General features: G+C 49.2%; 1 protein-coding gene across 1 annotated transcript in view; it reads left to right on the top strand.

Annotated features, from left to right (window-relative positions):
* The window catches only part of LOC123749571 (sushi, von Willebrand factor type A, EGF and pentraxin domain-containing protein 1), a 177,956-nt gene that overhangs the window by 146,192 nt on the left and 11,064 nt on the right, over positions 1-20,700 (top strand). The window contains exons 15-16 of the mRNA XM_069303377.1: positions 3,443-3,522; positions 6,046-6,163. Of these exons, the coding sequence (XP_069159478.1) occupies positions 3,443-3,522; positions 6,046-6,163 (198 nt within the window). The remainder of the gene's footprint in view (positions 1-3,442; positions 3,523-6,045; positions 6,164-20,700) is intronic.

Here is a 20,700-nt window from a genome sequence, read left to right as displayed (position 1 = left end):
TCTCGCTTCGTTCCCCTGTCAACGGAATGGACGGTCGATGCTGACTCCTTCCGTTGGCTCTGCCAGACATTTGGGCACCCTGGAGGGAGCCGGTCGGCCGAGCGGACAGCACGCTGGACTTGTGATCCTGTGGTCCTGGGTTCGATTCCAGGCGCCGGCGAGAAACATTGGGCAGAGTTTCTTTCACCCTATGCCCCTGTTACCTAGCAGTAAAATAGGTACCTGGGTGTTAGTCAGCTGTCACGGGCTGCTTCCTGGGGGTGGAGGCCTGGTCGAGGACCGGGCCGCGGGGACACTAAAAGCCCCGAAATCATCTCAAGATAACCTCAAGAAGATAACCCTGAGGTGGACCTCTTTGTGTCAGCGTGGTCATGGCACCCTTCCCTGACTGTGAGGCCGTCGGGGTCGATGCCTTTTGGCAGGACTGGTCGAGGTGGGGGTTCCTGTACTTCTTTCAGCTGTTGCTCCAGGTCCTGACTCGCTTGGAGACGTACCAGGGAAGAGTTGTCCTCTTGGCCCCATGGTGGCCGGCCCGGCCGTGGTTTCAAGCGCTGCTTGCTCAGTGTCTGAACCTGGAGGTTTTCTCATGACTCCGCCTCTTCCAGCAGATCGGACCAGAGCGTCACGTGGCTGGTTCGATCTTCTCCTCAAGTCTTTGCGTATAGTATTTTTGACTCAAGCTTATCATCATCTCTGTGGTGATCAGATGGCTTTCTTGTTGGTATCCCACCTGCGAGCTTCGTCTCGGTGGCAGTATGAAGTTTCCTGGCAGTCCTTCCGGTTCTTTTTGACTCTTCATCATTGTGCTTCACTTTCGGTTCAGGTGGTGTTGTTCTTTCACTCTTGGTTGTTCCAAGACCGTAATCTTATGCCGAATACTTTCACCTCGTATTGTGCGGCGCTGGCGGAGCACGATAGCTTGCTTAGCTTGCTTTCGGTATAAATGTTACTTCTGAGCCATTTCGCCAGCTGTCTCGTGTGTTGTTTCACCTCCGGCTTGCTCATGCGATGCCTGACCTTTCCTGGTCGTTAGACAGAGTGCTCTCTTTTCTCTCTTCTCCTCGGTTCGTGGTGGCCCCTTCGGTTCAGGATTGTTTCTCGAAGGCTCTTTTCCTGTGGGTATTAGCCTCTGAGGGTCGGGTCGGGGAGCTTCATACTCTCCTCCGGTGCAGGGGTTTCTGCTCTTTTGGTTGTGGCGATCGGTTTGTTCGTCTACACCTGTCTCCTTCTTTTCTGGCGAAGAATGAGATGGCTGCTTTCCGGAGGGGTCCTTGGGTTGTTGATGCTTGGTTGGTCAGGCCGGGGGTGCATCATGTTTTGTGTCCGGTTGCGGCCCTCTTCTGTTATTTGCGGGCCACGGCTTCTTTGTCTGGGGACACGCTTTGGATTGATCTGGTTTCCCTCCTTCCTTGTTCACGGGTGCGGGTCTCCCAGGTCATCCGCAGGGTTATTAAGGCTAGCCAGCTTGCGGTCTATCCCCGTGCCAATGACGTTCGTAAGATCGCTGCTCTTGCTGCCATCTTTGGCAACATGTTCTGGGCTGACATTCGGGTGCGGGGATGTTGGTGGTTGAACAGGGTCCTGGCTGTGCACTACCTCGTGAACGTTCCTGGGCCTAGTTGGGCCTATGTCGCTTTGGGTCGGCGGTTACAGCCAGTTGTCTCGACTTCGGGTTGAGGAGTGAGTAGCGACCGCCTCCCGGGTAAGTCCCTCTAATTTTCGTCTGTGGGTAATTAGCTCCGGGGAGCCAACGGGGCTCCCTCCAGAAAACCACCGTTGAATGTAACGAAACAGCATTTTCTGGGTGAGACCCGGAGGCTTCCCGGCAAGTCGACCGGCAGGGAGCCAGTCGGCCGAGCAGACAGCATGCTGGACTTGTGATCCTGTGGTCCGGGGTTTGATCCCAGGCGCCGGCGAGAAACAATGGGCAGAGTTTCTTTCACCCTATGCTCCGGTTACCTAGCAGTAAAATAGGTACCTAGGTGTTAGTCAGCTGTCACGGGCTGCTTCCTGGGGGTGGAGGCCTGGTCGAGGACTGGGCCACGGGGACACTAAAAAGCCCTAAAATCATCTCAAGATAACCTCAAGATAACCCTCCCTTCCCCCCCCCCCGGTAAGCAGTTTTCGCGTGTTTTGATGTCCAGGCTCAGAACTGAAGGGTGGATGGCTGGCGCGGGGGGTCTGGGGCTCCCCCTTGCCCCTCCCGGGAAGGGAGGAGCTGCGCAGACAGTAGCGCGGCAACATGTAATGTCATGCTCGTTTGCTCGATTTTTAGGGGGGAACTTCTATCCACTTGTTCAGCTTTTTGTAGCAATTTTCACCAGAATAGGGGGTTTGTTTTGGGACGTTTACCTTTCTGGGTGCCTTACCTGGTTGATGGCAGACATAGAATGCTTCCAACCACACGGGGGTTTCTATTGGCCATTGCTCCCCATACCTATCTGAGTGGGCCAGGTTCTGGCTCGTGGTCCCCGGTAGGCCCACAGAACTCCATACACATGACTGATGCCAAAGTCTGACATTAGCATATCAGCCTGGATAGCTCCGGGGAGCCTCCGGGTCTCATCCAGAAAATGGTGTTTCATTACATTCAACGCTCGTTTTTTTGTGTGTGTGGGCTTGGCTCTTTTTGTATTTTGGGCTGCATATGCTCAGGGGTTTTCTTCCCTGTGTGCTTGCTTACACTGTCCTTGCACAGCCAGAGTTACCTCCTCTGGTGTGTTAGGGGTTCATGAGGGCAGCCCACGTTGGTGAGGGCCTTGCCTTGGGCTGTTTAGGGGTCTTGTTGTCTCTGTCGGGTCCTTGGTTAGGGACATTCTTTGGTTGTGCTGGGGCACACTGGGGAAATCATGGTTTACAGGGCATGCGGCAGGCGCCATTTTGCAACACAGATAGTTGGGTTGTTGGTGGTTCCTGTTTTCTTTTGCAAGCAGCTTTTGTGCCTGGGGTATCTGCTTGGTTTTCCTTAATGCCTTAGGGATCCCCTCTGATCTTGTTCAAGGTCATTATGAAGCAGCCTGGCAAGCCCAGTCTCGCATTTTTCAAGTTTGAGGGTTATTCATCATCTGACGATCATTCTTGCTGCTCCCACCATGCTGCATGTTAAGTTGGTAATGTTTACGGCCCCGAGTCCTGTGAGGTGCATTCTCACTGGGTCCTCTGCCTTGATGAATTCTGTCTCCCAGGTGAATTCTTTCAGGCAGCTGCTGCTTTTCACGCCAAGTTTGCTCATGTGAGGCATTCGTGGCATATTGCTCTAATGGAAACTTGAGAGTTGGCCCCCTTCTTTTCCCCTGTGATGTTTAACATAAAATGCCCCCCATTAAAGTCTAACATAATCTTGAGAATATGTGATCTGATATACTTGGTCAAGTGTGCACTTCTCTCCTTCACACAGTAGCACATATTAATTAGATGGTTATCTACTACCTCCTTTCCACAGTATGCCTCGGGGATCCAGTTCCTGCTCCAGCCTCTGCCAACAGTAGCTGGGATGGTTACACTAGAACCAATGGGACCACAGTGAGTTATACACAGTGATTATCTTCTCTAATTCACCCAGAATAGTGTTTATTTACCTGTGGGATGCACCTGTTGAAGGTCTCATTCTCTGAAGTTGACCAACAAGTATTCAGTTGCCAGTATGAAACTTGCCTTAAGCTGTATGGGCCTTTTTTATTTATTTGATGCCAACTTGGCTCTTGTTCTTGATAGTGTATGTGTTACAATCTGGAAAGGGGGGGGGCATATTGTATATTTACTGAGAATTAGCAAGGAAATCCTTCCATTAATCAAGATCTCCCCACATTTCCCAAGTAAACCAACAGTCTCCTACATTCCATTACATCAGAGTACCACAGGATTGTAGCAGTATGATATGCAATGTGATTCACAGTTTTAGAACCGTACTTCTCTTATGGTATTTGTTTTGACTATTGGCACATCTGCAATGAATTTTCATGTTGGGACTAACAAATACATTCAGGCACATTCAAACCAAGCACAGTGGAAATATTTGTCAAGCAAATAGTTGTTAGTTCCTGTGGGTGCTCCTTGCTTTAATATTTATATAATTTTGTGTTTGAGCTTGACCCACCTCGACATCCCTCTCTATCTCAACTCATGACACACATTCCTACCCATGACACCCATCTCCACCCTTTTGTGCCCTACCGTGACACCCATCTCCACCCTTTTGTGCCCTACTGTGACACCCATCTCCACCCTTTTGTGCCCTACTGTGACACCCATCTCCACCCTTTTGTGCCCTACTGTGACACCCTACAACCTTCCCCCTTCCTCTTTCAAACACTTCCTGGACAGCCTCTTACATGTGGAATAGCAACACAGCCCGATTGACTGTGATTGCCTGATAGATTCCATGCCTTACTGAGATTATTTGACTGAAAATGTCTGCCTTCCTGCCTATGCTTGCTATACAACAGCAGTGGCTCAGGGATAGGGGGAAAGAAAAAACATAATCATGTAGCCAATGACTGTGGATGGCAGGCATCAGGGAAAACAACAAACAACACTGTTGTTTTGCTGTGTTGAAAACAACAACACAGCAGTCTGCTGCTGACACTAATTGCACCTACACATGAGAAACTACCTTTCTATTATAGTGTAAAAAGGATTAGCTCTTTGAGAGTGATGACAGTACTGCTGACTGGGGCAGTGTGGGCTACAGTGTGACACTAGTGGGTTATGTAGACATTTTGTTTGAATATATAAATCTGGTGGATTGTGATGCAAAAACATGGACTCTTCCCCTACACATATGGGGAATAACTGGCCGACCTCACACAGTGCTCAAAAGAGAACTGAATCAACCTCAAAGGGTACCTGGTCAACTAGGCTGTGACTCGCATGTCAGGTTGTGAGCAGCTGCATTGAACAGACTGATTGATCAGACCAGCATCCAGGAGGCCTGGTCAGTGACCGGACCGAAGTGATGATGTTCTTTGAAATCAACAGGTTGTCAACGGATAGGTAAATAGGAAGTTGTTTGAATGGACGAGTGTCTGTACAACACGCATTCATATAATAAGGCCCTCTTGTACTTTAAATATTCTCGGATTAACTTTATATTTGAATCTTAAGTTGTTTAAGGTCCCAGCAGTACAGTTGGGTTTTTTCTCAACTGACAATTGAGAATTTTGGGTTCGAATCCTGTGTAGAACAGAAATGGTTGGGCACGTTCTCTATCACCTAATGCCCCTGTCCTCCTAGTGGTAAATAGGTACCCAGGAGTTAGTCAACTTATTGTGGGGGTTGCATCCTGAGGAGGTTTAATAATGTGACCCCTAGGGAAGGGGGGTATATCTAGATATAAACCTAACATATACTGCATGTATAAACTGGCCGCCTGTCCCCCAACACAATGAATTTATAATGCACTCTTGGGTCGACGTCTGTGTAATGCAGGTTTACTTGCTACTCGATACAGTATACGTAAACAGTCTTCCAATACATTTCTCATAAGTTACATAGTTTAATGTGTAATAGTTCTGTATTTATTGTTGGAAATAATTTCATTAGCATCATAATAAGAGGAAGAAAATCTGTTATGACTTAAAAAACATTTGTGTTGCTTTATGGAAATATAATAATAGAATATATTATGTAAAAGTAAATAGTTTCACCTGTATAATTTAGTCACTCGAGTACTTTTATGGGGAATTTATTGTAATTATCTTTGCCAGTTATTGTACCTTGCCTTACCTTGAGGTGCTCCCAAGGCTTAGCATCCCTGTGGCCTGATCGTCGACCAGGCTTCCTGGTTGCTGGACTGGTCAACCAGGCTGTTGGACGTGGGTGCTCGCAGCCTGACATACGAATCACAGCCTGGTTGATCAGGTATCCTTTGGAGGTGCTTATCCAGTTCTCTTGAACACTGTGAGGGGTCGGCCAGTTATGTCCCTTATGTGTAGTGGAAGCGTGTTGAACAGTCTTGGGCCTCTGATGTTGATAGAGTTCTCTCTCAGAGTACCTTTGTAGGCTATAAAATGTGCATTTCACAGTTAATATCAGTAATATCTGCAGGTCGTATATACTTGTGGGGGAAGCCTTTTGTTTGGGAACCTCAGCTCAACCATCAATATTACCTGTCAAGATGGAAACTGGACAGCAATTGATCAAAGCATTTTTCTATGCAGAGAAGGTGAGTGCATAAGGTGAGAGCAGTGAGTGCATAAGGTGAGAGCAGTGAGTGCATAAGGTGAGAGCAGTGAGTGCATAAGGTGAGAGCAGTGAGTGCATAAGGTGAGAGCAGTGAGTGCATAAGGTGAGAGCAGTGAGTGCATAAGGTGAGAGCAGTGAGTACATAAGGTGAGAGCAGTGAGTACATAAGGTGAGAGCAGTGAGTGCATAAGGTGAGAGCAGTGAGTGCATAAGGTGAGAGCAGTGAGTGCATAAGATGAGAGCAGTGAGTACATAAGGTGAGAGCAGTGAGTACATAAGGTGAGAGCAGTGAGTGCATAAGGTGAGAGCAGTGAGTACATAAGGTGAGAGCAGTGAGTACATAAGGTGAGAGCAGTGAGTGCATAAGGTGAGAGCAGTGAGTGCATAAGGTGAGAGCAGTGAGTGCATAAGGTGAGAGCAGTGAGTACATAAGGTGAGAGCAGTGAGTGCATAAGGTAAGAGCAGTGAGTGCATAAGGTGAGAGCAGTGAGTGCATAAGGTGAGAGCAGTGAGTGCATAAGGTGAGAGCAGTGAGTGCATAAGGTGAGAGCAGTGAGTACATAAGGTGAGAGCAGTGAGTGCATAAGGTGAGAGCAGTGAGTACATAAGGTGAGAGCAGTGAGTGCATAAGGTGAGAGCAGTGAGTGCATAAGGTGAGAGCAGTAACACAATATAACCTGACATAAATGACATAGCCAGTTCTAGTACCTGGCCCAGGCCAAAATTTCAACATGACTATCAATTACAAAATAAATTCATAATTTTTATGTAAAATTTATTTTAATAGTTTTATTGTAGGTCTACACAAAGTAGAGAGTTGATTATCTGAGCAAGGCCCTCATCAATTGTGTGTGGACCTAGCTGCCAGAGTTCATCCAGTACAGTGTTAGGACTAGTAGTCTAGGCTCTCATCATCCTTCTCCTTACCATGACGAGGAGTTTTGTAAGCAGTCTCATCATACACAGTAACTGGGGTGGGAAGACAGTGCACAGTTCTCTCAATCCACCACTGGGAAAAAATAAGTCATTCGCTAGGTTATCATAGAATAATACAAACCTCTCAACACCTCCAAGCAATAATTGGCAACACAATAAACCCTAATTATCGCTATTGAATACTGGGAAAGCAACAGCTGCCCCACTGCCACTAGGTGGCAGTCAAGTCACTATTACAGGGTTAGCAGAGCTAGCAGCCCATCTGTTCCACTTTGATGGCATCCACCTTGAGAACACCATACACCCACAGGTAATTTTAACATGAATTGGAAAACTCTCAGATATCCAGGAGTCAAAAGCAAAGGGAAAGGGTATGAGAGGTCTGTCAGACCATACCAAATGAACTGTGGGAGGAGGAAGGGTGAATATAGAACCAGTAGAAATTGACAGCCACTCCAACTCCTATTCCCTAAAAAACAAAAAAGGTGATTTTGGGGGCACCTTGAGCAGCAGGTTGAAGACAACAACAAATTGGCAAATGAAACCAAAGAGGCTTAAACCTTGTCCCCTAAAAAAATAAAAAATAAAATAAATAGACAGAGGCTTTAGCCAAAATAGAGACCAGTGAATCCAAACATTGCTGGCCATATGTAGAGGGTAATACCCTCTGAACAGGCAGCATAGCAGAGAGTACAAATGACCATTAGCACATAGCAAAACTAATAGACATACTGTACTTCAAACTCTCAAGAAGCAATTGTGGACTGGGTGAGCTAATCCATTATGATCTATACCAAAGACCTGTGAGGCTTAGCAGGACCTGAAGGCAAAAACCAAGCATGACGCCCAGGTATTAGGGACATTTCGCTGATGAATTGACACCGAACACGGAACAATAGAAACACAAGGCTGCGAAGGTGGTCAGTGGTGCTCCATATGTACAAGCACACAAACCTAAGTGTACCCTTTATTCATTACCTAAAGAATACCTCAACCTAAGGGCCTCACAGAGGAGTTAAAGACCCTTGCAGCCTCCATAGGAGGCAGACCTCTATAGGACAAACACCTCAACCCACCAGGAAAGCATCCCTGTCAGGGCAAGAACATCACTGAAGAGCACTGAAGAAAGGATAGCCCTAAGCATGTGCAGCTTGAAATGAGCAGTTTCCCAAGGTCCACACAACAAGCGAGGCATGGAGACATGCCACATGTGAAGCAAATAGTAAAGACTGAAACAATACACAAGCAAACAGGGTCCGGCAAGATGTAGTCCAAAGAATTGCCAACACCTAACTAGAAAATCCGGGACCTGAAGATATGGCAACTCATGGTGCAGTCTGACATCTGGCGAAGGACTGACGGTTGTTGACGGGTAGCCTGCAGGTCCCATGGTGCTGCCACCTGGTGAGAGCACCTGCTACTATGGGGAGTATGACTTGACTGCTGGGTGGATAGTTTGCCAAGTGTTTTGCTGCATTATTTATTTTCTTTGAACCTTACAAATGTCTGTCTTGCTTCACTTCCTTTCCGAGGGTTTGTTTGGTGATCATAAATCACCTGTTCCTTAGGCCTCTTTGACTGGGGCCAGGTTTTGTCCTCAGGCCTCCAGTAGGCTACTGAAGGACTCTCAAGGGCTGAGGTGTCTTTTGGGTATGGAGTCATCTCAGTCAGGCTAGCTACAGGCAAGCCTCCGTTTGGCCCCTTGAGAACTGGTCATGGAGCAACATCCCAACCATCCAACATCTTAAAATGTATTTCAGATTGACACAGATACCTCAGATCTACATGCTGCATCTAACCATGTAAAATAATAGCACAATAGCTGTTCTGCCAGGATCTACTGGAAACAAAACATGTGTTCTAAATAGATCAGTACACTTTTAGAAGTGATAATTGCAAAAAACCAGCGTTAAATGTAATGAAACGCCATTTTCTGGGTGAGCCCCAGAGGCTTCCTGGAGCTATCAGACTGATATACGCTATATTAGTATATCTTAAGTCAGTGGAGTTCTGCCTTCCAAGGACCACTAGCCAGAACATGGCCCCCCTCAGAGAGGTGCAGGGAGCAATGGCCCTAGCAAAACCCCCTTATATTTGGGGGTATTCCATCTGCCATCGACAGGGGATTAGGCACCTAGTAAGGTAGGCATCTCAAAACAAACTCCATATTGCCAAAATTTGCCAAAATTAAGAGAAGAATTAAGAGAGAGGAGGACTGCTTGAGGCTTCAAGAAGACCTAGACAAACTAAAGGAATGGTCGAACAAATGGTTGTTAGAGTTTAACCCAAGCAAATGTAATGTAATGAAGATAGGTGTAGGGTGCAGGAGGCCAGTTACAAGGTATCATTTGGGAGATGAAATTCTACACGAGTCAGAGAGAGAGAAAGACCTGGGGGTTGATATCACGCCAGACCTGTCCCGTGAAGCTCATATCAAGAGGATAACATCAGCAGCATATGCCAAGTTGGCTAACATAAGAATGGCATTTAGACACTTGTGCAAGGAATCCTTCAGAACTTTTTATACCACCTATGTCAGACCAATCCTATAGTATGCAGCCCCAGCATGGAGTCCATATCTAGTCAAGCATAAGATCAAACTGGAAAATGTTCAAAGGTTTGCCACCAGACTAGTACCCAGGCTGAGAGGTATGAGCTACGAGGAGAGACTACGGGAATTAAACGTTACATCGCTAGAAGAAAGAGTTAGGGGGGATATGATCACCACGTACAAGATTTTCAGAGGAATTGACAGGGTAGATAAAGACAGGCTATTTAACACAAGGGGCACACGCGTGGAAACTGAGTGCCCAAATGAGCCACAGGGATACCTTGAGGTTACCTTGAGGTGCTTCCGGGGCTTAGCGTCCCCGCGGCCCGGTCGTCGACCAGGCCTCCTGGTTGCCGGACTGATCAACCAGGCTGTTGGACGCGGCTGCTCGCAGCCTGACGTATGAGTCACAGCCTGGTTGATCAGGTATCCTTTGGAAGTGCTTATCCAGTTCTCTCTTGAACACTGTGAGGGGTCGGCCAGTTATGCCCCTTATGTGTAGTGGAAGCGTGTTGAACAGTCTCGGACCTCTGATGTTGTTAGAGTTCTCTCTCAGAGTACCTGTTGCACCTCTGCTTTTCAACGGGGGTATTCTGCACATCCTGCCATGTCTTGTGGTCTCATGTGATGTTATTTCTGTGTTCAGGTTTGGGACCAGCCCCTCTAATATTTTCCACGTGTAAATTATTATGTACCTCTCCCACCTGCGCTCAAGGGAGTACAGTTTTAGGCTCTTTAGTCGGTCCCAATAGTTTAGATGTTTTACTGAGTGGATTCTAGCAGTAAAGGATCTCTGCACGCTCTCCAGGTCAGCAATTTCTCCAGCTTTGAAAGGGGCTGTCATTGTGCAGCAGTACTCCACTCTAGAGAGCACAACTGTTTTGAAAAGTATCATCATCGGTATAGCATCTCTAGTGTGAAAAGTTCTTGTTATCCAACCTGTCATTTTTCTTGCAGTTGTGACGGCTACTTTATTGTGTTCTTTAAAGGTAAGGTCTTCTGACATGAGTACACCCAAATCCTTTACATTGCCTTTTCGTTCTATGTTATGATTTGCCTGAGTTTTGTACGTGGTTTCAGTTTTTATATTTTAATTTTTTCCACAGCGCATGAGCTGAAACTTATCTTCGTTAAACACCATATTATTTTCTGTAGCCCATAGAAAGATCTGATCTACATCTGACTAGAGGTTTGCCGTGTCCTCTATGTTGCCTACTCTCATGAAGATCCTAGTGTCATCTGCAAAGGATGATACAGTGCTATAGGTTGTTCTTGTCTATGTCCGATATGAGGATGAGAAAAAGTACTGGAGCAAGCACAGTACCCTGGGGGACTGAGCTCTTCACGGTTGATGGGCTGGATTTTATTTTGTTGACTATTACACATTGGGTTCTGTTGGTCAGGAAATTGTAGATCCATCTGCCTATTTTTCCGGTAATTCCTTTTGAACGCATTTTATGTGCAATAACACCATGGTCACATTTATCAAAAGCTTTTGCGAAATCTGTGTAAATTACATCAGCGTTTTGTTTGTCTTCCATAGCATCTAATGCCATATCATAGTGGTCCAGCAACTGCGATAGGCAAGAGCGCCCTGTTCTGAAACCATGTTGTCCAGGGTTATGGAGATGCTGTGATTCCATGTATTTTGTGATCTTACTTCTTAGCACTCTCTCAAAAATTTTTATGATGTGCGATGTTAGTGCTATCGGTCTGTAATTTTTTGCCTCTACCTTATTTCCTCCTGTATGAAGTGGTGCTATCTCTGCTGTTTTTAGTATATCAGGAATAACACCAGTATCTAGGCTTTGTCTCCACAGAATGTGGAGGGCCTGTGATAGTGGTTTTTTACAGTTCTTGATGAATATGGAGTTCCAAGAATCCGGGCCTGGTGCAGAGTGCATAGGCATACTGTTTATGGCTTCTTCAAAATCCAGTGGGGATAGGGTGACGTCTGATATATGATTTGATGTTGGTATCATATCCATGAAAAATTCATTTGGGTTATCAATATTTAGTGTGTTTAATGGCTCGCTGAAAACAGAGTCGTACTGCTTCCTCAGTAGCTCGCTCATTTTTGTTGTCATCGGTGAAAGTTCCATCTCCCTTTCGCAGGGGCCCGATACTAGATGTGGTTTTTGATCTTGATTTTGCATAGGAGAAAAAATATTTCGGATTTCTCTCTATTTCACTGATGGCCTTTTGCTCTCTTTGCCTCTCCTGGGTTTTATATGATTCTTGTAGCGTGCGTTCAACCTTCTTCGCCGTTCTTGAGATAGGGTGCGACTCTCAAGTTGTTCCGCGATTCGTTTTCTTCGCCTATATAGGGAACGACGTTCCTGTTCCAATCTGCATCTCTTCCTCTTTCTGTGGGGAGGCCCTACGGCTCCCTGGAGCTTATCGGGCTAATGTATGTTATGTTAGACCGGGACATTAGCTAAGGAGTTCAGACCTACCAGGGACCAGCGCCAGAACCTGGCCCTTTCAGAGAGGTTTCAGGGAGCAATGGCCCTGGAAAACCCCATATGGTTGGGGGTTTTCCTTATCTGCCATCGACCGGGGTTAGGCACCCAGAAAGGTAGGCGTAACAAAACAAACCCCACATGGTAAGAAACTACAACAAAAACCGAACAGAGAGGTAGAAAACTCCCTACAATCCCAAGGAAACAAGCAAACAAGCAAACATCACACTTTACTGCCGCGCCGATCGTCCGCGCAGCCCTCCCCACCCCGGGAGGGGGAGGGGGGAGCCCCGGACCTACCGCGCCGGCTGCCAAGCTCCAGTTCGTTCGCTAATGTCAACCGGGATTGACGCTTCTCTGGCCTCAGTTTCCTAGGCGGTGTTTGCCTTGTGTGACGTTCACTGCCGTGTGTTGTGGTGTGCGGTGGCCAGGAGTACTTCATCAGTGCCGGGGCTGCATGTGCTTAGTGGCTGACTTCCCTAAGCGCCCTGTGAGTACTGCCCTTGCGTAACAGGGTTATCTTCCCTGGGGCGTTCGGGAACCATTCCCGTAGAGGTTGTTGCTGCTCGGCATTTGCCTCGCCCTTGGGGCCAGCTGGGGCTTGGGGCCCTTGTTTGGCCCTGGGTAGGGATTGGTATTGTGCTGGTTAGGGCGTCAAGGTGTTGCGCAGCCTGCCACCTAAGCGGCGGCCGGTTTCTGTTGCCTCTGGAGACGGTGTACTTTTGCGGGGTTTTTCTTTTGTTTTTCATTTTCTTGCCTGGTGGGGGTCTGCCTAAGGTGGTTATAGTTCCACTGGTAGTGTTTGGCGGCCCTCTGCTAGGCCCCCGTGCTTGTACACGTCTCAGGGGTTTTCAGTGCTATAATCTACCCTCTTGTTATGTTTGGGTTTCTTAACCGGTTAGCAACACCTTGCCCGGGCTTCCCGTAGTTGTTACCCTACGGGCCCTGGAAACCCCTGTCTGGGCTCGGGGGACCATTGAATGTGTCTTCCGGGTTCCAACCCGTCTTGAACGGGATCGTTGGTTGCTGTTCCCTTGTCTCCGGGTGACAGTCGCCATTTTTACCTCCGTCATGCTGCCTGTTGGGTCACTGACACCTTGACCCGGAGTCTTGCGAGTGATTCTCTGCTTGTTCTCCAGTACTCTCCTGATGTTATTACTGTTCAGAGTACAGGCGGCATCCATGTTGCAAGCTAGGTTAGGTTGCTGCAACATGCTAGGTTGGTTTCCCACTCGAATGCCCCGTGGCCGCCCCGTTTGGTTAGGTGCTGCTCGCCCCTTTCTCTCCATGTTCCCGGCTCCGGACCGTCTGCGTGTTTCTGGGTCGGGGCGGGGTTCAGTTGCGGCAGAGACTCGGACGGTTTTCGGGGGATGCCCCGTTCGGGTTGGGGACGGAGGTTTGAGCCTGTGCCTCCTGCCAAGGCTTCTGGGTCTTACCAGTGGCCCTTTCTTGTTGCCTTTCCCATGGGCTCTTGCTTTTCTTTAAGGGCGGAGGGCTTGGAGGACGGCTCTGCCCCGGGGCCTCTGTTGTTGGTTCCCGGGGCTGTGGGGGTTGCCTGCTAGCAGTTCTGGGGCGGTTTTGCCCCTTCAGGGGTTTTTCAGCTGTTGGGCGTCGTTTTTCGCCCTTCCAGTCTGCTAGCTTTCCACATTTGCTGGCGTGTTTTTGTGTATTAAGCGTCAGTCACAGCCCCTGCTGGCGGCCATTTTCGTCTGCCGGTTTCCCGGCGTGGCCACCAGGGCGGCGTTGCGGTTTGTTTACATACGTCTGGGTGTGCGAGCGAGCGTCTCTGGTGAGTTTTCAAAAAATTTGCAGGGTTTTTGTTCTGTTGTCGTTTCTTTGTTTTTCTGGTGTTTTCTTGCCGTTGCCTGTTCCTCTGGGAACGTTTGGGTGTTGATTTTGGGTCTGAGCCTCTGGGTTTAGGCTCAGTGCCCCTGGCTGGTATGCTTGCTCCCACACCTTGCCCCTCGGTTTTCGGTCTGTTGGGACCGTTTTCCCAGGGCGTTCTGCTGGGGTCTGTGCTTTGCATTTTAGTGGTGTTCTCCGCCGGCAAATGTGGTGGTTTGGGCTCCCCCTGGTTTGATTCTGGGTTCCTTAGGGTTCCTTGGTTTCGTTCTGGAGGTTTCTTCCTCTTGGGCCCCCTTTTGTGGGTTCAGGGGACTTTGTTTCCTCGTGTGACCCGGTTCTGCCTTTTGGGGTTCCGGGGTCTTCCTGGCTTGCAGACTGAGCTTTTTGGGTCTTGGCACATGTTGTGGTTGTGCTGGGACTTTGTGGTTTTGCTGTCGAGGTGGGCCTTTTGATGCAGTTTTGTGCCTTCTTTGCCTGGCCGGCGTAGTGCTCTTTGCCACTAGTCGGCGGCTTGTGCTTTTACAATATATGTCCTCACCTAGTTGTGCTTGTGGGGGTTGAGCTCTGGCTCCTTGGTCCTGCCTCTCAACCGTCCGTCAACAGGTGTATCGGTTCCTGTGCCTCTTGGGCTCTGTCGTGTCTACATGTGACATTGTATGGGGGTCAGCCTCGTTACTTGTGTGAGGAGTCGCCACATTACTTCTTAGTGCTTTCCCGTTCCCATTCTGACACTCAAAAAAAAAAAAAAAAAAAAAAAAAAAAAAAAAAAAAAAACTAATTCTATCTGTGGCTCTTTTGGGTACTCAGTTTCCACCTGCGTCCCCTAGTGCATGTGCCCCTTATGTTACATAGCCTGTCCTTCTCAACCCTGTCGATTCCCTTGGGTATCTTGTATGTGGTGATCAGGTCTCCCCTCACTTCCTCTTCCAGCGAAGTGTGGTTTCATTCCCGTAGTCTCTCCTCATGACTTCGGTAGTGTACTTTTTCTTTCTGAAGGGGTTCTGTTCCCTTCTCTGTTGACTGGGCGCTGGGGGAGCAGCTTGCTCTGTTGCCTCTCGCTTGGTCCCGCTGTTGGTGGGCGCTTTGGGTTGTCTTCCGGCCTCTGCTGGCGTCGGAGGACGGCTTCTCCCCCTTGGGGGGGGGGGGGTTCAGAGCTGGCGGGGTGGGCTTCTTCCCTGCACTTCGTCATTTCCTCTTCGTGGGTGCGTGGGGCGTGGTCGATCCGCCCCATCCTTCTGGGCTTCCCGTCTGCTCTTTGCAGTCATGAGCTTTTCCCGTCTGCTCTTTGCAGTCTTGAGCTTTTCCAGTCTGCAGTTCTTCTGGACTACTTCCGTCTGCGCCCTGGATCCTCTGCCCTGCTCGGAGGACTGTTGTCTCCTGTTCGGATTCTGTTAGGGCCGGGTGCATGGATGGTGGACCTGGACCTCCAGGCCACTTCTTGGCACGTTCCTCTCCAGTTTTTCTGGGGCTAGCACGGTTGGTAATTACCTATGTGTACTTACCTAAGTGTAGTTACAGGATGAGAGCTACTCTCGTGGTGTCCCGTCTTCCCAGCACTCTGTCATATAATGCTTTGATTATAATTGTCATATTGTCATATAATGATTGTCATTTGTCATAATATGTCTTAATATGATTGTCATACAATGCTTTGGTGGTGGGGCTTCAGGTTTGCTGTTTTTATTGCATTCCCTATTTTGTGAAGGGCACTTTGTATACTCTTTGCATCTTTACCGGATCTTAGTGCCCTGTCTGCGTCTGAGATTCGGTGTCTGGCCTACCTCGACGACTGGCTGGAGTGGGCTCCCAGTCAGTCCGCTTGTCTGCTCGCCAGGGGATGGTTCTTTCCAGATCGCTGGGTTTGGTTTCCTGGTGATCTGGAGGTTTTACCTTCTGTTTCCGTCCCGGGTTCGGACCTGGGCCTTGTTTCAGGCTCTTGGGCCCCTCATTGTCTTCCCTCCAGAAGTGTTACTGTGGCTGTGGTCCCACCTTTGGCTGTTCAGGAGGGGGTCCCGGGTTGCTCAGCGGTTGCTTGGGCAGTTGTGCGGGAGTTTGCACTTCGGCGTGCTTGTCTGCCCGCGGAGTCGGGTTTGGCTCCGGCGTCGGTTGGTTCCTACGGAGACTCCACTTCCGCCTCTTGCATTCCTTGGGTTCCTCTGGGGATCTGGTGTTGGTGCTGCGTCACCAGCTTCCTCTTTGGGGTTTTCGGGGTTCCGTGCCTTGGCAGCTCCCCGAGCCTTCGCTCGATGTGTTCACGGATGGGTCGTCTCTCGGCTGGGGCTTTGTGACCAGTGCTCTCCAGGTCGGCCGAGGTTGATGGAGTCTGTCTGTCCGTCGGGCTCACAGCCCGGTTCAGGTGTTCATGGCTGTCTGGTTTGCGCTTCGGAGGGTTTGGGTCACTAGGTACTCTACCATTCAGCTCTGGTGGTTCTTGCCGGAACCACAGGGGGTTTGGTTAACCGTGTGGTTCGTGTCCGGGGTGTGTCCTGCGTCCTGGTGGACAGCTGTCTCGGTTCATTCCTCTTCGTGGGTTGGCCAGTCGTCGCCGATTCGTTTTGTTGGCTCTGTTGGGCTTATGGACTCCTGGCCATGGACGTCTTCGGGTCGGCGTGGTCTAGGCGTCGCCCGTTTTGTGGCGCCCTTCCCACCTGCGAGGACTTCACGGTGGAGGCTTTCGGCAGGCCTGGTCGAGGTGGGGGGTACCTGTACCTCTTCTCCCGGTCCAGCTGTTGCTTCGGGTTCTGGCTCGGTTGCAGCCCATTCCCACGAGAACAGTCCTTATGGTTCCACGGTGGCCGGCCCGGCCTTCTTTTCAGACGCTGCTTGATAGGTGTCCGTACCCGGGGCGTTTTTTCCTGAGGCTTCGCCTCTTTCAGCAGGCCGAATCGGTCCTGTCCGTGACTGGTTCGGCCTTCTCTTTGGCTCTTCGCGTCTGGTATTTTGACGCAGGTATCGCCATCTCTATGGTGTTCAGGTGGCTTTGTTGACGGTGTCCCACCTGCGAGCTTCGTCTTGGAGACTGTATGACGTTTATTACGTTTTCTCGCGTTTTGTTTCCCCTCCGGCCTGCTCATGAGTCGCCTGAGCCATCCTGGTCCTTGTTCAGGGTGCCTTCTTCTCTTCCCCTCAGTTTGTGGTAGCCCCTTCGGTTTCAGTTTCCTCCTCTTTGGTACTGGTGGTAGCTTTATTGGTGTGCAGCCTGTCTCTGTCCTGGAGACGGTCGAGACGGCTGCTTTCCGGAGGGGTTCTTGGGGTATTGGTACTTGTTTGGTTTGGCCGGGGGGTGCGTCCTGTGTTGTCCAGTTGTGCTTTTTGCTGTTGCCGGCGTACCGTGCCTGGGGATGCGCTGTGGTTGATCCGGTTCCTTCGTTCCTTGTTTTCAGGGCTCGGGTCTCCCGGGTCGTCCGCAGTGTTTTCCTTCTTCCTGCGGTCTGTCTTTGCGCCCGTGCTGTTCAGACGTTTGCAGCAATTGCTGCCGTGTTGGTGACGTCTCGGGCTCATTTCGGGCGCAGGGAATTGTGGGTCGCACAGGTTTTTGGCCGCCCATCCATATGTGCGTCTGTTCTTGGGCGTTCTTGTTGCCTTGGGTCGCAGGTTTGCGACCAGTTGTCTTGGCTTTGCGTTGCAGAGTTTGTGGCGGCCGCCTCCCGGGTTAGCCCTTTCTTTTCCTTCTCTTTGGGTATGAAGCTCCAGGGAGCCGTAGGGGCTCCCCACAGAAAACCAGCGTTGAATGTAATGAAACGCCATTTTCTGGGTGAGCCCCGGAGGCTCCCTGGAAACCCTCCCTCCCACCGGTCGGCGGTTTTTTCGCGTTGGTTGAAGCTTAGCTTCCGAACTGGAGCTTGGCAGCCGGCGCGGTAAGTCCGGGGCTCCCCCCTCCCCCTCCCGGGGTGGGGAGGGCTGCGCAGACGATCGGCGCGGCAGTAAAGTGTGATGTTTGCTTGCTTGCTTGTTTTCTTGGGATTGTAGGGAGTTTTCTACCTCTCTGTTCGGTTTTTGTTGTAGTTTCTTACCATGTGGGGTTTGTTTTGTTACGCCTACCTTTCTGGGTGCCTAACCCCGGTCGATGGCAGATAAGGAAAACCCCCAACCATATGGGGTTTTCCAGGGCCATTGCTCCCTGAAACCTCTCTGAAGGGGCCAGGTTCTGGCGCTGGTCCCTGGTAGGTCTGAACTCCTTAGCTAATGTCCCGGTCTAACATAACATACATTAGCCCGATAAGCTCCAGGGAGCCTCCGGGGCTCACCCAGAAAATGGCGTTTCATTACATTCAACGCTGGTTTTTTTCTTAGAGGTATGCGGTTTGAACATATTTCTAGTGCTACTGAGCTTATTTTTTCCAGGCACTGGTTCAGGTTTGCATTTTCTAGTTGTTCTTCCCAGTTTATTTCTGTGAAGTCCTGGTTTATTTGCTCCCAGTTTATCTGTTTATTATTGAAGTTGAATTTACTGAAATCTCCTCCACCGGGAATCTGGACTGGTTTTGAAGGTCTACTCCCCATGGTTGTCATAACTTCAATTAAGTTGTGTCCTGAGTAACAGGTATTTGTAATCATTATGTTCCTGATCAATTCATCATTATTAGTGAAAATGAGGTCCAGCGTGTTCTCCTTCCTAGTTGGTTCTACTATTTGCTGGTTTAAGGCAAACCTGTCACACATCCGTAGCAGGTCATTTGCATGTGCCTGTTCATTTAGGCTACTTCCTGGTATTCTTTCTGATATTACTGTATTAGCCAGGTGCTTCCATTTCAGGTGCCGTAGGTTGAAGTCCCCAAGCAGGATGATGTTCGGAGCTGGATTTGTGAGGTTTTCCAAGCAGTCCAAGCAGTGCTCTATTTTCATTAGTTGGTCTTTAAACTGCTGAGGGTTTGCCTCCGGTGACTTATATACAAGGACAATAACTACATTTAAAATCTCTATTTTGATTATCAGCACTTCCACCATATCATTTGAGGTGTTTAGCAGCTCAGTACAGATGAGTGTGTCTTTGATGTAGAGGCTGACCCCACCCTGAAGCCGGTGTTTCCTATCACATCTGAAAATATTAGAAATTATTAGAATATTATTAGGGATATTAGAAAGAATTTTTTTAGTGTCAGAGTAGTTGACAAATGGAATGCATTAGGCAGTGATGTGGTGGAGGCTGACTCCATACACAGTTTACAATGTAGATATGATAGAGCCCAATAGGCTCAGGAACCTGTACACCAGTTGATTGACAGTTGAGAGGCGGGACCAAAGTGCCAGAGCTCAACCCCTGCAAGCACAAATAGGTGAGTACAAATAGGTGAGTACATTGAAGGAAATTGCAAAAAAACCAAGACCGAACAAAGAAACAGAACTCCCAAAAAGAAAACAGAGGAAACAAGCAAGCAATCAAACTTCTTTCACCGCCGAAACGTTGTTTGTCCGCGCAACCCTCCCCTCCCCCGGAGGGGGAGGGGAGGGCCAGGATCCTCGCTCCAGCTACTCAGACCTCAGTTCAGAGGCTGAGCATTAAAGACGAAACTGCCGACCGGAGGGAGGGACAGTGTCAGGGAGCCTCTGGGGCTCACCCAGAAAATGGTGTTTCATTACATTCAATCCTGTTTTTCTGTGGGGAACCCCTTCGGCTCCCTGGAGCTACATAACCAAAGTAAAAGAGAGACTTGGGAGGAGGAGGCCGCACCATGTGCCTCAACTCAAAGATGAGACAACTGCAGCCTGCGACCCAAGGCACCACATGAACGACTGGGACCTGGAACATTCACCAATTAATATGCGACCAGGACCCTGTTCGACCTCCAAAACCCCCGCGCCCAAATGTCGGGGTCAAAATATGTTCCCAAACACAGCGGCCAGAGCAGCAAACTTATGAACAACAAGGGCACGAGGATAGACCGTAGTCTGGCTAGACTTAAGAACACTGCGGACGACCTGAGAGACCTGAACCCTGGAACAGGGAACGAGGGAAATCGGATCAACTCAAAGCACGTCCATGGCCAGAGAAGCCGAGGTGCACAGGTAATGGCGCTGAGCCGCAACTGGACACAATACACGATGTACCACCAGCCAGACCAACCAAGCAACATGAATCCAAGAGCCCCTCTGGTAACCCGCCGTCATGTTCTTTGCCAGAAAAGGAGGAGATGGCTGCAACCAAACAAAACGTACACCAGGATCGAAAGAGCAGAAACCTGTGCGCCAGAAGAGAGCAGGAAGCACACCGACCCGACCTCTCAGAGGCCAATGCCAACAGAAACAAAGCCTTCTGAAAGGAAACAGGAACCAAAGGGGTCACCACAAACTGAGGAGAAGAAAGAAAATGGATCACCTGGTCCAAGGACCAGGACGGCTCAGGCAGCACATTAGCAGGCCGGAGGTGCCAAAGCACGAGAAAGCTTGTGGAACGGGGCAGAAAGGACATCCACCCTGAATGCAAGCTGGAACGGCTCCGCCAGCGCAGCACGAGAAGAGGTGACAGTATGAGGCATAAGATGATGGTCCTGAAAGAGCTAAGAAAGAAAGGACAAGACAAAACAGAAAATAGAAGAAATAGAAGACAAACAGAACAGAAATAGAAGACAAACAATAAAGAGAGAGGAAAAGGCAAAATGAATGCCAAGAAATATCATACTGTCACCAAGACGAAGATTGCACGTGAGACACCTTCAATGAAGCCTGACCACCAAACAAGAGGTGATACACCCGCATCAAAATGACTAGACACAAAGAGCAGAG

Source organism: Procambarus clarkii, chromosome 50 (assembly GCF_040958095.1).
Source record: "Procambarus clarkii isolate CNS0578487 chromosome 50, FALCON_Pclarkii_2.0, whole genome shotgun sequence".
NCBI lineage: Eukaryota > Metazoa > Arthropoda > Malacostraca > Decapoda > Cambaridae > Procambarus > Procambarus clarkii.
This window is presented reverse-complemented; position numbering and strand designations above follow the sequence as displayed.